Below are 14675 nucleotides of genomic sequence, written 5' to 3' on the forward strand. Positions count from 1 at the left end.
AGGGTCTAAGGGCTCTTCCCTCACTAGGGTGTATTCTCATCACTTTCTTCTTTCTCTTTGAACAAATCAAGCACTGTTCAGTCACTATTTAGCTACTCTATAGACTCCCTCACAGCAATAAGTGTTTAAGAATTGATGACACAGCGCTCGACTTCTTCAGCGTATTCCTTGGTGTAGCTTAATTAAAACTTCTCTAGAAATTGCTTTATTCATTATTTGCCTCCCTTCCCTGCCTGGCTGGGACTGGAACTACACCACAGGGAAAGTGCCTGCAGCCAAGCGAAGGCTGTGGGTGGGTATCTGGTTCTGTTTGTTGTTGCTGCCAGTGCTGCTGCTTGTTTGTCTGGTTAGACATCCTAGAAAAGAATTGTTACTCCTTTTCCCGTATCTTTGCTGGAAAGCCTTTTAATTTCAAAGTTAGAATAATGTGGAGGGAAGGGGGTCACATTCTCCATTCCAGAGAGGTCCCGCAGACACCTGTCTTTCCAAGCAAGACAAGCTGACAATTAACAATTTATTGCCAATTGTTTAATTAAAAATTAGTTAATTAACTTAGGTAATTAAAGATAGGATAAAGGTGTTCACTGGAGCTTGCAAGGGTAGCTGCAGAGGTCTCTGGTGAAGGGTGGAAGAAGCCAGCAGAAGACACGATGTTGCTGGCTCCTGCTGGATGCTGCAGCTAACACAAACGCTGTCACTCAGGTGTTAGTTTCCAGTGCACCTGCTTCTTGGGTCCTTGGCCTTTGTCTGTCTGCCGTAACGCAGAGCGTTTTGGTTTATCAAGACTCTCCTGCTCCTGGGCTCTGCCTTTCACAATCACCTCTACCTTCTTCAGAGCCGGCTTCAGCTTATGAGTCCTAGGAAGAAAGGGACTGGTATTAGTCAGATGAACATTTCCAGCCAGCCACTTTTCTGTCTCCTTGCACTGCACACCGTGTTGCATCCTCTGTCTGTGCAAGCAGTGAGCAGCAAATTAAACAACTGCACTCGCTGCAGGGAGGCTGCAGAGGTGCAAGGGCAGCAACATGACCAGCTAAGTGCCTGGGGACCAGCCACAGCACATGGGGTTCCATGTGGAGAAGCAGGCCTTGCTTGTTCCAAAAGGAAGCAGAGCTAGGGACTGGCTGGTCCCCGTATCTCTCGTTACAGATTTTGCAACCCTCCAGGAGCTTAATGTTTCATAGAGTGTCTTTTTGCAGTGTCTCCCTAGCAAGGCCAGATGATGATCTTTCTGTGCTCCTCTGGGTGTTTTGCTGCCTCTCTGGGGCTGCCTGTCTCCAAGCCCACCTCCCCATCCCAGTCAGAGGGACTGAAGGGAGGGTCTTAAGGGATGAACCAGGCTGTGCTTGGTGATGGCCAGCAATAGGACAGGAGGCAATGGGCAGAATCTGAACAGGAAATTCCACTTGAACCTGAGGAAGAACTCCTCTCCTGTGCAGGTGACAGGTTGCCCAGAGAGGCAACAGTGAGGGAGTGTCCCTCACTGGAATTATTCCAGAGCCCTCTGGACCCAACCCCGTGTCATGTGCTCTGGGATGGCCCTGCTTGAGCAGGGAAGTGGGACCAGATGACCTACTGTGGTCCTTTCCATCCCATGCCACCCTGTGACTCAGTGATACCCATCCGAAGCGGGAGTTCTGGGCAAGTGTGTAGACGTTGCCCACCTGAAGAGTATGGTGGTCCTAAACTTCCCCGCGTGCTTTGGGGAGAACAGCATGTGAAAGATCTGCTTTTGGCCAGGAGGGATGATGCCGTGGCAGGGGTTGATGTAGAACAGTGGCAGGTCTTTGATGTCATCTGGGCAGATTTCCAGGGAGGAACTAACACACTGCAAATAGAGGTGTTTTTGTTTGAAGCGCTGTAGCTTCTTGGAGTGGTCCTTCTGCTTGGGCTGCTGCTGAGAATAATGCTGCTGATGCTGCTGCTGCTCAGAATCCTGCTGCTGCTGATGCTGCTGCTGCTCAGAATCCTGCTGTTGCTTGGCAAGCTGCCGCAGTCCAGAAGGATGCATCTCAAAAGGATGGTCCTGCTGCCACCAGAAAGGATGCAGCAGCTTTCTGTGATGGCTCAGAGGATTGGAGGAGAGGAACTGACCTGCAGAGAAGAAGAGAACACCTTTCAAAGACCAATCCTATGTTCCCAGCAAATCTGCCTTCTGCTGCAGGTAAGTGGAAGAGATCTGGAATGCACTTGGAACATCTCTAGCCGAGTACTTTCAGCAGGAAATAGAGCATCTGGGAGCAAGGTCTCTGCCTGCAGCACACATTCCTGTGCCAAATGAGAAGAGTTGGTTTTAGACAGTGACTTTACATTTGCCCTGGAGTGGGGAACTGCACACAGACAGTGGCTGCAGGGCAGCTCACTCATTACACCATTGTTTTTCCCAGTCTCAGACTTCTCAAAGAGATGACCTGATGTCCCCTTTCCCAGTCCTGACCCAGCGTGTGGCTCTTCCCAGAGCCTGGCTCAGCTCCTTTGCAGAGCAGAAGGGGCAGAGCAAGAACAGAAGGGGCTGAAAGGCAGAGGGGGACAAGGAGAAAAATCTCCAGCTGCACTTGGGAAGATGCTGATGAAAGTGAATGTGTGGACAAGGATGCAAAAGCAATTCAGGGTCAAGTGGCAGGGTCTGCTCCCCAGGCCCTCAGCCACCAAGTGAAATGCCCTTACGCATCAGAGTGGTTGAGTATGGTTTCTTCACTGCTTTACTATCTGCAGCTTCCATCCAGCTGTATTCCAGGGCTATATTTCCTGTGTTGTGTATCCTGAAACTGAAAAGCAAGAAGGAGGAATAAAAAAACCAAGTCCAATAAATGTAAAGCAAATAGTGCAATAACATTGTCTGATGGACACCTGGTACCACTTTCTGCTGAGGACCATCTTCTTCTCCAGGCACCTCTACTATGCTCAGACTGCTGTCCTGGGTGGCCCAAAAAGTATTTCGAAGTCTGGAAGTTTAAGAGGAAAGGGCCAACGCGGTGCCCAGGACATTGAAGCTAAGAGGCTTACTCTGCACTTTAGGTCTTGGCTTGACTGCAAACTTATTCTTGAGCAGATGAGGACAAGTGACATGCAGTAAAAACAAACCCATGGCTGGTCTCAGCAGAAAGATATGGCAGCACTGAACCTCTGCTGACCACCGTCTCCTGCTTGGCTTTGTATGCACATAAATGGGCTTGTGCTGGTTTTGGCTGGGGTAGAGTTCGGGGAAGCGGGCACTGGCTCAGCCCTGGCAAAGGCAGCTCCTGCTCACAGGGCCCTGCTGGCCTCCAGCACTCACATGTCTTTCCTTGTCTGGTTGGGCAAGGTATCCTTGAGCTGAACCACTATCAGGTTCCGTTTGAACTCGGTGTAGCCAACAACAGCACTGAGGTACACCTTGGCCTCCTGGATGCTCTCATCCACAGTGTAAGCCGGTGCCGGTTCTGGTTCTGGGGCTGTCTGGACCATCTGCAAACAGAGGAGGGAAGAATCACTGAGCAGAGCCCAGAAAGTCAGGCTGACAAGGGAATCTGTTGGCCCCCAAGATCAGCCTCACAGAGGGACTAGAAAGGACCATTCACTTCTACTTTCCTGGAAAGATGACAAGACTGGGACTGATCCGCTACAGTAGTTGTTCCTACCTGTTGATCAAAGCAGTCACTACCACAGCTGTTAATATATCCATGGAGACTATAGCTGCATTCCAGTCCCTGTACTTCAACCTTGTAAGAGGGACTGGCTTTTTTCCTGGTCCCCTACAAATCCAGCAGGTCTCACAATTAGGATTAAGTTTGCCTGCTGGAGCTCTGTGGATGGAGAACCCCAGGACTGAAGACCTCTAGAAAGCGCCTTTTTCTTCTTGTCTTAAGAGCAAGTGCTCTCCAGATGTCATGTGTGGAGCAACAGCCACACTGCTGGGAGCTGGGAGTGGGCACTTTGGGAAGTGAAAGATCTCAGTAGCAAAGTCTCCAACTGCAGATGTGCTGATAGAAAAGAGGATGGTTTAGAGGCCTTAAAATGGTCCAGAAACTCAGACAGGACTTTCACCCAAGATGAGTATGTTTGGTAATAATGACAATAAAAGCAGGAGTCTCTGGAGATGATCCTTCTCCAGACTCCTCCATTCTGTCATACAGTGCCTGGGCTACTCCATGATGAGATATCCCACACAATACAGAGACCACAACCATACTCTGGTATCCATGCAGACAAAACTCGGAGTTCACCAGTATGTGCAGCAGAAGTGTATTTCTCTCCACTTCAAAAGAAGAGACATGGTGCAAGAGACTTAACTGCTCGTTGGTGAAAAGGCACCTAATGAGATGAAGAGATTTCTAACACCATTAAATGGGATAAAATCATATAACGTTGTCTCCCATTCAACATGGGCTGCAACACTTGTGCTTGTGGCACAGACTGATAGTTTGTGTGTGGCTAAAGGTCTCTTGTCAAAAGGCTCTTGTGTGATTGTATCTGGTCACTGTGCATCTCCCCTAGAATGCACTGCTGCTGAACCCCACGGCTGCCCAATGTCCAGAGGAAGCAGGAGCTGCTCAGCCAGCAGTGATAGTGTTAGGGTGGTCTTTTTGTAAAAGCTAGGTTGGCTTTTTGCTGTTTTGCTCCTTACCTTCTCTTTCTCAGGCCAGCTGGCTGACATGTCCTTCCTGGTGGTATCCTCCATTGTGACAATGCACATTCGGTCCTCCCAATCCTGAACCATCCTTTGTGGTAGCTCAGAGTTGGTCTTGATCACCTTACATTTCACAGGGTGCCTCCTGAAGGTGGCTGGAACATCTGATTTCAAGGTGACTGTGATGTCCTTGGCATAGCCAGGATGGAGGTGTCCCATCTAGGGAGAATCAGGCAGTCAAGACCAAACTGGAAGGAAGCACTGCCAAGGGCAGGACTGACAGCAAAAGGGACTGATGTGGGGAGGTGCTGTGCCAGGAATCTGCACCTCGGTGTGGATTTATGTGAACTCTGATAGACAAAAGTGTGAACAGAAGGTGCCACCTCCCATAACGTGAAGCCTTTTCTGCAAGGCTGGCAGCCTTGGCCCAGCCAAGCCAGGGACTGCATCTCCTACATGGATGGCACTGGAAGTGGCTATCACTGCTATGTCAGGACTCCCTGCCAGCGCCCAGGAACAGCAGGGCAGGGCTTGAGCAATGGGGAAAGGGAGAGCAGTCCACGCTCACCTTGGGGGAGAACTGGAATGCGGCGTCTGCCTCCCACTCAAAGCGCATGACCTTCGTACTGGTATGGTTGGTGATGGTGAAGGTCCTGCGGTAGGGCCTCCCGACAGGACAGTCCCCAAACTGGATGTGATTCAATCTGACAGCTGTTAAGGAGGAGAGCAAGAGATCTCAGTATGCAGGGAGCTCCACCCGCCCCTTTCACGTGCACAGACAGCTGTATGTTCAATGCTTCCTTGCTCCAAGCCTTCCTCCCCGTGGGAGGGAGTTCCCCAGGCCTCTCCCCATCCCACCACTTTCAGAGAAACACTCTGACACATCCCTAAGCCAGCGACATGCAGCATGGCACACGCTGCTCTGCATGCATGGCTACCACAGCCACAGGCCACCAAGTCCCGTGGCTGACAGCCCAGGCCTGGCTAGAGAAAGGACACACTTGATCAGATATTTTCTTCTTCCTTGCTCCACCTAGGCAGCCTCTCCTCTCTTACCATCAATAATGTCTTTCTTCAGACTGCGCTTAGCTCTCCTCTCATCTGTGTCTTCCTCTAGTCCATCAAGGGTGAATTCATCCTTGTGGCCTTCACCCACCAGCTCTATTAGGGTCTTCTTAGAGTAGATGTCTTCCAGTAACACACAAATCTTCCCTTCCAGATGTTGAGTCAAGGTGGGTTTGAAAATGACATCAATATTTGTCGATTGCCCATGATGCAGAAAGAAGAAAGGCTTCTCTGGGGGCTTGCTCTCTGCACAGCAATGGAAATCAAAGTGATACAGCTCTACAGAGGAAATACTTCCATAGGATATATGAAGAAGAAGAGGTTGAAACCAGCTGCCCTCTAAGCACAGCTTCTACCCCAGTGGTTCCAAACCCTCTTCCTATGTTCACGAGACTGCCACCTCCAGACACATCAGCACTTAGAGCAGCTGAACCTCACGTTGATGCCCAGCTGTCATTCCATCTGCTTCCAGCCAGTTCCAGCCATATGGAAAGCTGAGCCAGAGAGTGCTTTTGGCTTCTGCTGGCTGTTTGTGTGCTCAGGGGCTGCATCTGTTCCAGCTGGTACCTTCCCAATGCAGCAAATACCTCAGAGGGTCCACTGAGGTAGTGACAGTCCCCCACAGCTCAACCCACCGTGTCTAGAAGAACTGAACAACTTCTCACAACTTTCTAGGAGGAAACCCTGCAAAAGGTCCCCAAGAAAAGCTGGGGGGACAGAGAGCCCAAGGAAAGAAACTGTGTCTAACATCTGGCTGCTGCTCAGAGAAGCCAAGAGCAGGGCACACGTTTTCCCTCTGTGCATGATCACGCTTCATGGTTAATAAATTTACCATTTCCAACGCAGTCCTCTTCCACATCTTCAGTGTAGAATCTCTCGAGTGTGGAGCCCCTGCCTTTCAAGAAGAACGCTCCGTGCTCATCCTCCAGGTGTAACATAAACTGAGAAAAGGGAACAGAGAGCACAGTGATACTGGTGTGAGTACAGGATGGCACAGGGACTGACACCGCAGTGCTGCTGGTCCCGCAGGGGAACCCAGCACCTCTCCCACTGCAAACAGCCCTTAGCACAATAGGTTAAGTCAAACCAGCCAGGAAAAAAAGGGTCTTCAGAGACATCTGGATACCACTAACACAGAACCAAACGGGACAGAAAGTAATGAGCAGATTGTATTTAAACCACAACTAAGTTTGCTTGAAATGTAGTAAACTAGAATCAAATGCAATCTAATGGAACTGGGAAATCACACATCACCGTGAGAACAAAAGGTGACGAGAGACAGGGGGGAAAATACTCCATCACCACTCCACCTGTGTTTAACTTAAAGAAGAAAGACTGGATGGAAAATTCCCAAGAACTCCCTTCTTGGATGTCAGTCACTTGCTTAAAATTAATTTCTCACACCTCTTCTTAGGTGTGCCATGTTTTCTGGGACCCTCCCCCTGTGCCACAGGCATGTGTTCCCAAACCAAGCCATTCCTTGTGCAGGTTCTCACCTTGACAGGTACGATGCCATTGTTATGGATGACCAGGGGAAGCATCTCTGAATCCCCCACCCGGAGTCTCTTGAAGCGCAGCACAGCATTTCCCCTCTTGCTGCGAGCACTTGGGCACACGACTGTCACCTGTGGCTCATGCCCCTTCCCACTGATGGTGAAGGTCAGGGTTTGGGGCTTAATTTGCACAGAGCTGCAGGAGAGGCACAGAAACAATTTCAGCTGGCACTAACCCATTTCTCTCTGGGCAAGTGAAGCAGCAAGCGCCACCCACAATGTTTTCCCTGCCTGGTGCCCCTGTACCCCACAACACAGCCCCCCACCAGCCTCTTCCCAATCCACGCAGGGCCATTCACAAGAGGAATCTGCTCCAAAGAACCAGAGCCTTCCACAATAACAGTTAATAATTTCACTTAATTGAATCATGCAGTACAGCAGGTAAATAATGAGGCACTAGATGAGATATGGCAAATCCCCTGGCTGCAGGGAGATGAGACATCTGCAACAAGCAAAAGCACAGCAGGAAAGCAATATAAAAGCAAGGAGGCAAAAGTAAATCATCACCATCAATAAAGATAATTTCCAAGAACAGTAAAATAGCAATTTTGTATTAGGAATGAGACTTCTCTTGTTCCAATTCAGCCACTAAAGGCTTGAGGAAGAACAGGTCAAAGCCCCACTAGAGAGGTCCCAGGGCAGAGGAACTGGGCTCCTCTTTCAAACCAGCTCCAATCACTAACATAAAACCGCTTAATGAATGCCAGGGAACCACAGAGGATCACTTAATTTTACAGAATCTAAGAGGAAATTTTGACTGCTGACTTGCTGGCACCAAACTGTTCATCTCAGCCTTTGTCCTTGGAAACCCACAGCTCAGCTGCAGCACATCTCAGTAACTTCCAGTTGGCTACCTAATATTTCTGTGTCTTCATAGTTCCTCCTCCAGGCTAAACCATCAGCCTCATTTTTCTGCTCTTTCTAACAGCTACTGCCTCCCAGATCAACTCATGCCAAGTACTCTGCCTAAGGCTACTGAAAGCATTAGAGCTAACAAGAGATCTGTGCCTTCCCAGTGGAGAGGCAGTTTTCAGTGAGGCCACCCCCAGTATTCCACTGGCAATTTACCTTTTTGGGATGACAAGGGAAGCCTTGAAAGTACAGCTGTAGTTCTGCTTCTCTGGTGGGGTGAAGGTCACCGTAGCAACGGCATTGGATGAGCCAGGAATGGACATCATGTCAGGATACAACTTGAAAATGTTATTGATAGGGCTTTTTTCCTTGGGGAAACCCAGAGAGAAAAGTTAGGAGAAAGCACCTTTCAACATGACACAGTTTTATTCATAAATGCATTACTGAGAACAGCCCCAGACAGTGTGTCATCCTTCCTGCTTCCCGAGGCAGGCTCCCTCTCTCCCAGGGAATGCTGACCTCGTGCTAAAGCATTGTGTGTTTTGAGTGCTGGCAGCTGCCCCAGCATATACGGAAGGTGGGCGCTGCATGGAAAAACCCTGCAAATAACCTAGAACTGGCCTTCAAATAGAAGGAAAGGCCAGGGAGCCCGAGGAAATGCTCTGCTTTGAGCCCTGGCATGTCAGTTCATAACAGCCCCTCTCTGAGTGTGCTTCCCACTGAAGACCCAGAGGTGTGAGCCAAAACCTTGCTTGGGACATGCAAAATTCAACACAGCTGTTCCCTGGCTCTGCTGCTCTCCCTTGCAGTTTAACCTGCACTAAGCTAGACTAGTCTGGGCCACAGGAAGCAATCCATCTGGAGAACAAAACAAACTCTCACAAGGGCTTTAGAGGGCAGCCATCACCTTGGCCTCTTGATCTTACCTTTCCAGGCAGGGGTTTGTTGGAGAGGACCACGTCACATGGCAGACCACTTGTATTGTAGACACTGAAATGAGCTTCAGCCTCTTGCCCAACCAGAACCTTGGTGAAGACAAATTTGTTCTCTTCTCTGACAAACAGACCCGTGCCTTTGACTGACCGCAGCTTGCAGCTGAGGTTGGTGCTGCTGCAGATCGGGTACTCCTCGAAGGTTAACGTGACATCCTCAACAAGTGCTGTGGACAGACAAGAGGAATGAGCGTGGAAAAGCCTCCCTGATGAATTTATCTGCACCCTGCTGGCCTCTCAGAAGGCTTGATGAGCCCCTTCTGCCGATGTGACTGCTAAACCCAAGCTTGGGTGGGGGAGCTGGCTGTGAGGATGGAGCTCAGTCATCCTCAGTCTTAGAGAGCATTGCTTTCCTTTTATCCTTCCGTGCATCCCTCTCAGCCTGGGAGGGATGAGTCCACTGGTGGACTTGAAGAGGGCTGGAACCTCTTCAAGGATTTTAAGGTGGGACACCAGGGCTAGTGTGCCTCTCTATCCTAGCAGCAAGTTGAGGTGCTGATCAGCAGCAGGTGTGACCAAGGGAACCTATGGACAGGATGTACCTGGGAGGCAGGATTCGGCAATCAGGGTAAAGGGAATGCCCACGGGATTGTCCTTGGGGTCTCTGCCCATGATGTCAATGTAGAGCTGCTCCTCACATGTCCCCTCCTGCCCTGCGAGGCATTCCACTGTGATCTTCTGCTGGCCCCACGGAGCGACAGAGCCGGAGCAGGGGGACACCGTGAACATGCCAAGACTGAGGTAACCCTGCAGAAAAAGTTCCAAGAGAGGCTGATGGCTAATAGCTGTGCCCTGAGCACCCCAACAAAGAGTATGTCCTGCCTTGGCCTCCAGCTGGGGCCAAGTACCCAGTCCCAGGGCAGGGAAGGATGAATCCATGGCCCAAAGGCAGCTCCAGGCTGAGACCAACCAGCCAAGAGGAGCTGCAAGCCTGTCACAAGTGACAGAGAGAAAGGAGTTTGTGTGTAAAGAATGAAGGTGGTAGCTGTGATCCTTCAACCTCCAGAGGTAACACAGGACAGTAGAAATGGCTGTGAGAAATGATGGGAGAGAGGTAAGGGACTGGGAAGAAGAAAAAGCAATGTGTTCTGAGCTCTGTGGACTGGGATTTTAGTGGGGGATGTTTTTGCTTCTGTGGTGTTCACACACCTATGCTGGCTAGCAGCTGTCAAACACAGGACCTGCTCCCCTCTGCTGACCCCACAGCTCCAGGTCTGAGCCAGAGTACAGGACTGTCAGTGGGACTGAGCACATCCTGGACTCCATCCTGAAGACTACATCCCACCCTGTGGTGATCAGCCCCCAGCCTGGGCACAGCAGCATGTTCTCACATCCCCTGCAGCAGCACTGCTGGGGAGCAGGAGTCACCCACCTGTGTCAAGGAGCTTGATTTCAGCTTTGTCGCTGGTGGAGCGGATTCCTCTTGCTTTGAGCTGAGGAAGGAGAAAGGAGAGGTGTCTGTCATGCTGAGCTCCCCTGCCTTTCTCTGAGGTCAAAGCTGGCTTTCCTCCCCACAGAGGAAAGCCTTCCTGCTGCTGATGGCTCCCAGAGAGCAGCCTGCAGCACCCAGTGCTGCAGAGAGCAGCTCTACCACCAGCTTCATAGTACACATGGGGATACCAAGGTGATGTTTTGCTCCCTCTCCCCAAGCTAGGGATGCAGATGGATGATAGCCCAGGTCTCCTGGCTGCCTGCCACATACCAGCCATGGGGTGGTGCCTCCTCAGACAGGAAGGGTGGTGCAGGGCTTCTCATACCTTTTGCTTTCCAATGCAGATGCATCCTCGGGTGCTTGGAGGATGTGGAATTTGAAGTTGAGCATGCCTCTGTTCTCCAGCACGACAGTCTGGGTCTTCTTGGTGCCCTTGAGCATGGCCCCAAAGTTGATGGGTGAGGCAGGCTCAATACTGTACTTGCTGTACACAGCTTTTGCCGACACCCTCACTGGGATGGTGGCAACAGTCTGGCTTCCTTCCCCTGAGCTGGCATCTATCACCTGTGTGCACAGGAAGGGGTGGTAAACAAAGCCAAGAGGCCAGCTTGCTCTACCCCAGTCGCCAGCCTCCACCCCAGGCCTCCATCAATTTACCCTCCCTGTTTAAGCACCTCCTCCAGAGTCAGATTCTCACCTCCACTTAGGAAGCCTCCCAATGGTTTTGAAAGACTTTGTGTATGTAGGAAAGAGGATTCTCCAGTTAAAGCCTTCCTTCCTTTAGATACCTATCCTGTTGATGCTCCCAAAACACCGTGTGATAACAGAGCCTGGCCCAGGGGGCTCACCTGGCAGTACAGGATGGGTTTGTTCTTGACGACCATTTCCCTTGTGGGGTGGAAGAGCATCTCAACATTCACACCAGGCTGGGAGGCAATCAGCATGCCCGACTGAGGCTCAATAGTGAAGTGGGATGCCAAATCTTGCATCCTGGGACCTGCATTCTTCAGCACAAAACTGAAGGGGAGAAAGGGAAGGAATGGAGATCTCTGCAGTTAAAAGTATACATCCCACCAGCACAGCCAGGACTTTGTATAGGATTAGGGAAAAAAAAGAAAAGGGAGAGTCCAACTCTGCTCAGGGAATCCTGGATCTTGTCAGAGAGTGCAGGCAATCACGAGGTTACTGCAAGAACCCTTGACACCAAAATTTTTCATTCACTTCTTTACAGAGTTTCAGAAAGAGAAAGGAGGTGACCATCAAAGAAAGGCAATGAATCTCAGCATTTCAGTGGCTGACATTTCGGGAACTCTCTTTTGGGTTCCTCTTGGGCTGTGGAAAACTGCTGGTTTATGGCTGGGTTCTTTGGTAAAATAGTTGAGATTAGAGAGCCCAGGTTTTGTATTTATCAAGAGGTAGCCAGCATTGAAACACGTTCTAGCCATTGACAGAGGCAGAAGGCAGGCCTGGCAACCCCAGGAAATGTTCACTACCAGGTAGCTGGACTCACCGGTACTCAATGTTGTGTATCCCTTTGTTCTTTAGACTCAGGACTTTCTTCACATTTTCCAGGACATGAATGGTTCCAAATTCCAAGCTTCCATCTGGACCTGCAGAAAACCCGCAGAACAAGGTCAAACACGGTATTTGTGAGCTGCTGCAGAATACACCAGGTCACAAGCTACATGGAGGTCTTGGCACAAAACCCTTTTCAGCAAGTTTCTGTTCTTGAAAGTGTTTTCCAGCTACTTGTCTGCCCGTTCTCTTCTTACTCAAAATATCTGCAAGCTTAGTAGCTAAGCCTTAGGAGCTTGGCTTCCATTTCCTCACTTCCAAGCACAAATCCAATTACTTTATATGCTGTGCTGAGCCTGTGGCAGTTGCCAACTGCCTGTTCACATCTCTGTGGTTTCAAAGCCCCCAAATCCAATCTGCACGTGAAGCTGTACACTTCAAAGGTCAGAGGGGAGAGACTTAAGGCTGTCAGTGCCCTGATGAGGTTTTATTACACACAGCTTGCAGGGTATGTGCTTTATGTATCCATCCCATCCCATCCCATCCCATCCCATCCCATCCCATCCCATCCCATCCCATCCCATCCCATCCCATCCCATCCCATCCCAAGTGCTTTGGTCTCCCACCTCCCAAGGCAGTGCAGTGCACCTGGACTGCTTTCTTTGGGAGGCATCCACTGACCTTCAGGCATGTCGATACTCAGAGAAACATCACAGACCTCTGCAGAGATCTCAATGTCTTCAGCCTGAACAATCCCCAGGATGTTTCCTGTATCTGAAACCTGAAGCAGCAAGAAACAAACATTGTTCAGATGATTCTTTTAGTAGACAGCCTGTAAGTCCTTGTCTCTGCTGGCAGCTTCCTCTGTGGCCTCCTTGGCTTCACAAATGTTGGTGGACTCCCATGCTTTGTTCACCTGCTGCAGTGGGATTCTGCTGCAGAAAAAAGCCCTATCACTCTGTGCTCCTACAGCAGGGAATGCTGCTGCCAAAGCATCCTTGAGAGGCACAGGGATGTAAGAACAACCACAAGAACTGTGAGGTGTCTCAGAGCAGATGGCATTGACATGCCTCTCCAATCACCTAGCACCCTCTCTGAAACGCAGCCCCTAAACCACAGGGAACAAAATCCCAGCGGGAGTGTTTGTTGCACTATGCAAGAGCTTCCGACAAAGTCCAAGAGGAATGTAGAGATAACACTGCAGTCTGTACAACCAAACAACAGCCTTCAACCACTCACAGGGACAAAGTGGTTGTGGTACAGGCTCAGGATGCAGTGTCTGGTTATCTGGGGGGATGTGGATGCACTGCACGTCCTGGCAAACGCAGTGTAGAGGCAGAGGTTGGGGTCACAGCACCCTTGAATCTGTCAGGTGCAGCTCTTCCTGAGTCCACCCCTAAGAGCACACAGCTGCAGGGCAGGGCCCAGTCCCTCTCACCTCTAGTCGCAGGGTCTTCTCAATGCTGCCAATCTGCTCGGCCTTGAAATTCAGGGTCACATCAAACTCTGAGTGGGGATCAATGATGCCGTTATCTTGTGACAAGGAGAAGGCCTCAACAAGGTCATCCAGCCCAGTGAGCTGCCAGGCCATGGGCAGTAGGGTGTTGTTTTTCAGGACCAAGGTCCTGCTGTCAGTCCTGCAGAGACAGGAAGGCACTTGGCATCAGCTGCTGGACGGTCACACCAGCCTCACCACTGAATGCAACTTGCAGCAGCTCCATCCATGCCCTGGAAACCAGGTCAAACATTTTCTCTTTGTCACAAGTCCTGGAGTGCTTGTGGGAGGACTGACCTGTGCAGAAGCAGCTTGTCAAAAGACAGCTCCAGGGGGCTGACCTCCAGCATCACGTGCACCCCATGGCAGCACAGGCTGAAAACCACTGGGTCTGGGTTCTTCTCAATGCAGCAGATGAGTTTGTCTTCCAGGAAGCCAGGGGAAGTGGGGTATGCCCAAATGGTCAGCTCCTAGACCCGGCCCCACAGAAAGAAATAGAAAGAGCACTGTGTGTGAGCAGGAGGAGCAGCTCCTGGGCACTTGTACAGTGCCAGCTCTACCTGCCCTCCTCCTACCTGCTTCTCCTTTGGTTTGAGTGTCATGCTGGGAGGGTCCAAAAGGAATGTCACTGCTTTCCCATCATTCTCAAAGGAGAACTGGACCTCTGCATCCACAGGGGAGTTGTTGAGGATGGTTATATTCTCTGAGTTGCCGGGACAGTTCCGGGCCTTGTACCTGTCCACAAAAGGGGAAAAGGCTGCAGAGGAGACTGTTGCCTTTGCCACACGTCGAGGAGAGCTCCATGTGCACCCAAAGAAGCGGTGCTGGAAGACCCAGTTCTAACAAACAAGTGAGGGAAATGGATCCCAGTCAGGGGCATGGACGTGTGCTCATCCTTGCCTTACTTTGATGCCTTCCCCTGGACTTGGTGCCTCCACCCCAGAAGCCTGATGATGCTCAGGCCACTTCAAGAGTTTTTAATACAATGTAAATTCAAGGGTGCCTAGAAAAGCAACAGTACACCAGGCACATGGGTTCTTTCCCCTTCTTGGGGTGCCTTCCCTGCTGAGTACAAAGAAAGAAAACTCTTTCTTTAAACTCTTCTCTTTTGGAAAAAAGTTTAGTTAATCTCTTTCATAAAAGTCATAAAAATCCTTTGGAT

At 50.4% G+C, this 14675-nt stretch overlaps 1 protein-coding gene across 1 annotated transcript in view; it reads right to left on the reverse strand.

The window, feature by feature from the left end:
- Window positions 1-694: 694 nt before the first annotated feature.
- LOC134048159 (hydrocephalus-inducing protein homolog) overlaps window positions 695-14675 on the reverse strand; it is a 76158-nt gene continuing 62177 nt past the window's right edge. The window contains exons 49-68 of the mRNA XM_062499759.1: window positions 14089-14248; window positions 13811-13983; window positions 13457-13655; window positions 12700-12799; window positions 12014-12113; window positions 11352-11520; window positions 10829-11067; window positions 10444-10504; window positions 9614-9818; window positions 9006-9238; window positions 8296-8447; window positions 7171-7363; window positions 6507-6615; window positions 5666-5920; window positions 5178-5320; window positions 4607-4828; window positions 3278-3447; window positions 2668-2768; window positions 1665-1797; window positions 695-857 (exon numbers count right to left, since the gene is read on the reverse strand). Of these exons, the coding sequence (XP_062355743.1) occupies window positions 695-857; window positions 1665-1797; window positions 2668-2768; window positions 3278-3447; window positions 4607-4828; window positions 5178-5320; window positions 5666-5920; window positions 6507-6615; window positions 7171-7363; window positions 8296-8447; window positions 9006-9238; window positions 9614-9818; window positions 10444-10504; window positions 10829-11067; window positions 11352-11520; window positions 12014-12113; window positions 12700-12799; window positions 13457-13655; window positions 13811-13983; window positions 14089-14248 (3280 nt within the window). The remainder of the gene's footprint in view (window positions 858-1664; window positions 1798-2667; window positions 2769-3277; window positions 3448-4606; window positions 4829-5177; window positions 5321-5665; window positions 5921-6506; window positions 6616-7170; window positions 7364-8295; window positions 8448-9005; window positions 9239-9613; window positions 9819-10443; window positions 10505-10828; window positions 11068-11351; window positions 11521-12013; window positions 12114-12699; window positions 12800-13456; window positions 13656-13810; window positions 13984-14088; window positions 14249-14675) is intronic.

Source organism: Cinclus cinclus, chromosome 11, assembly GCF_963662255.1.
Source record: "Cinclus cinclus chromosome 11, bCinCin1.1, whole genome shotgun sequence".
Lineage (NCBI taxonomy): Eukaryota > Metazoa > Chordata > Aves > Passeriformes > Cinclidae > Cinclus > Cinclus cinclus.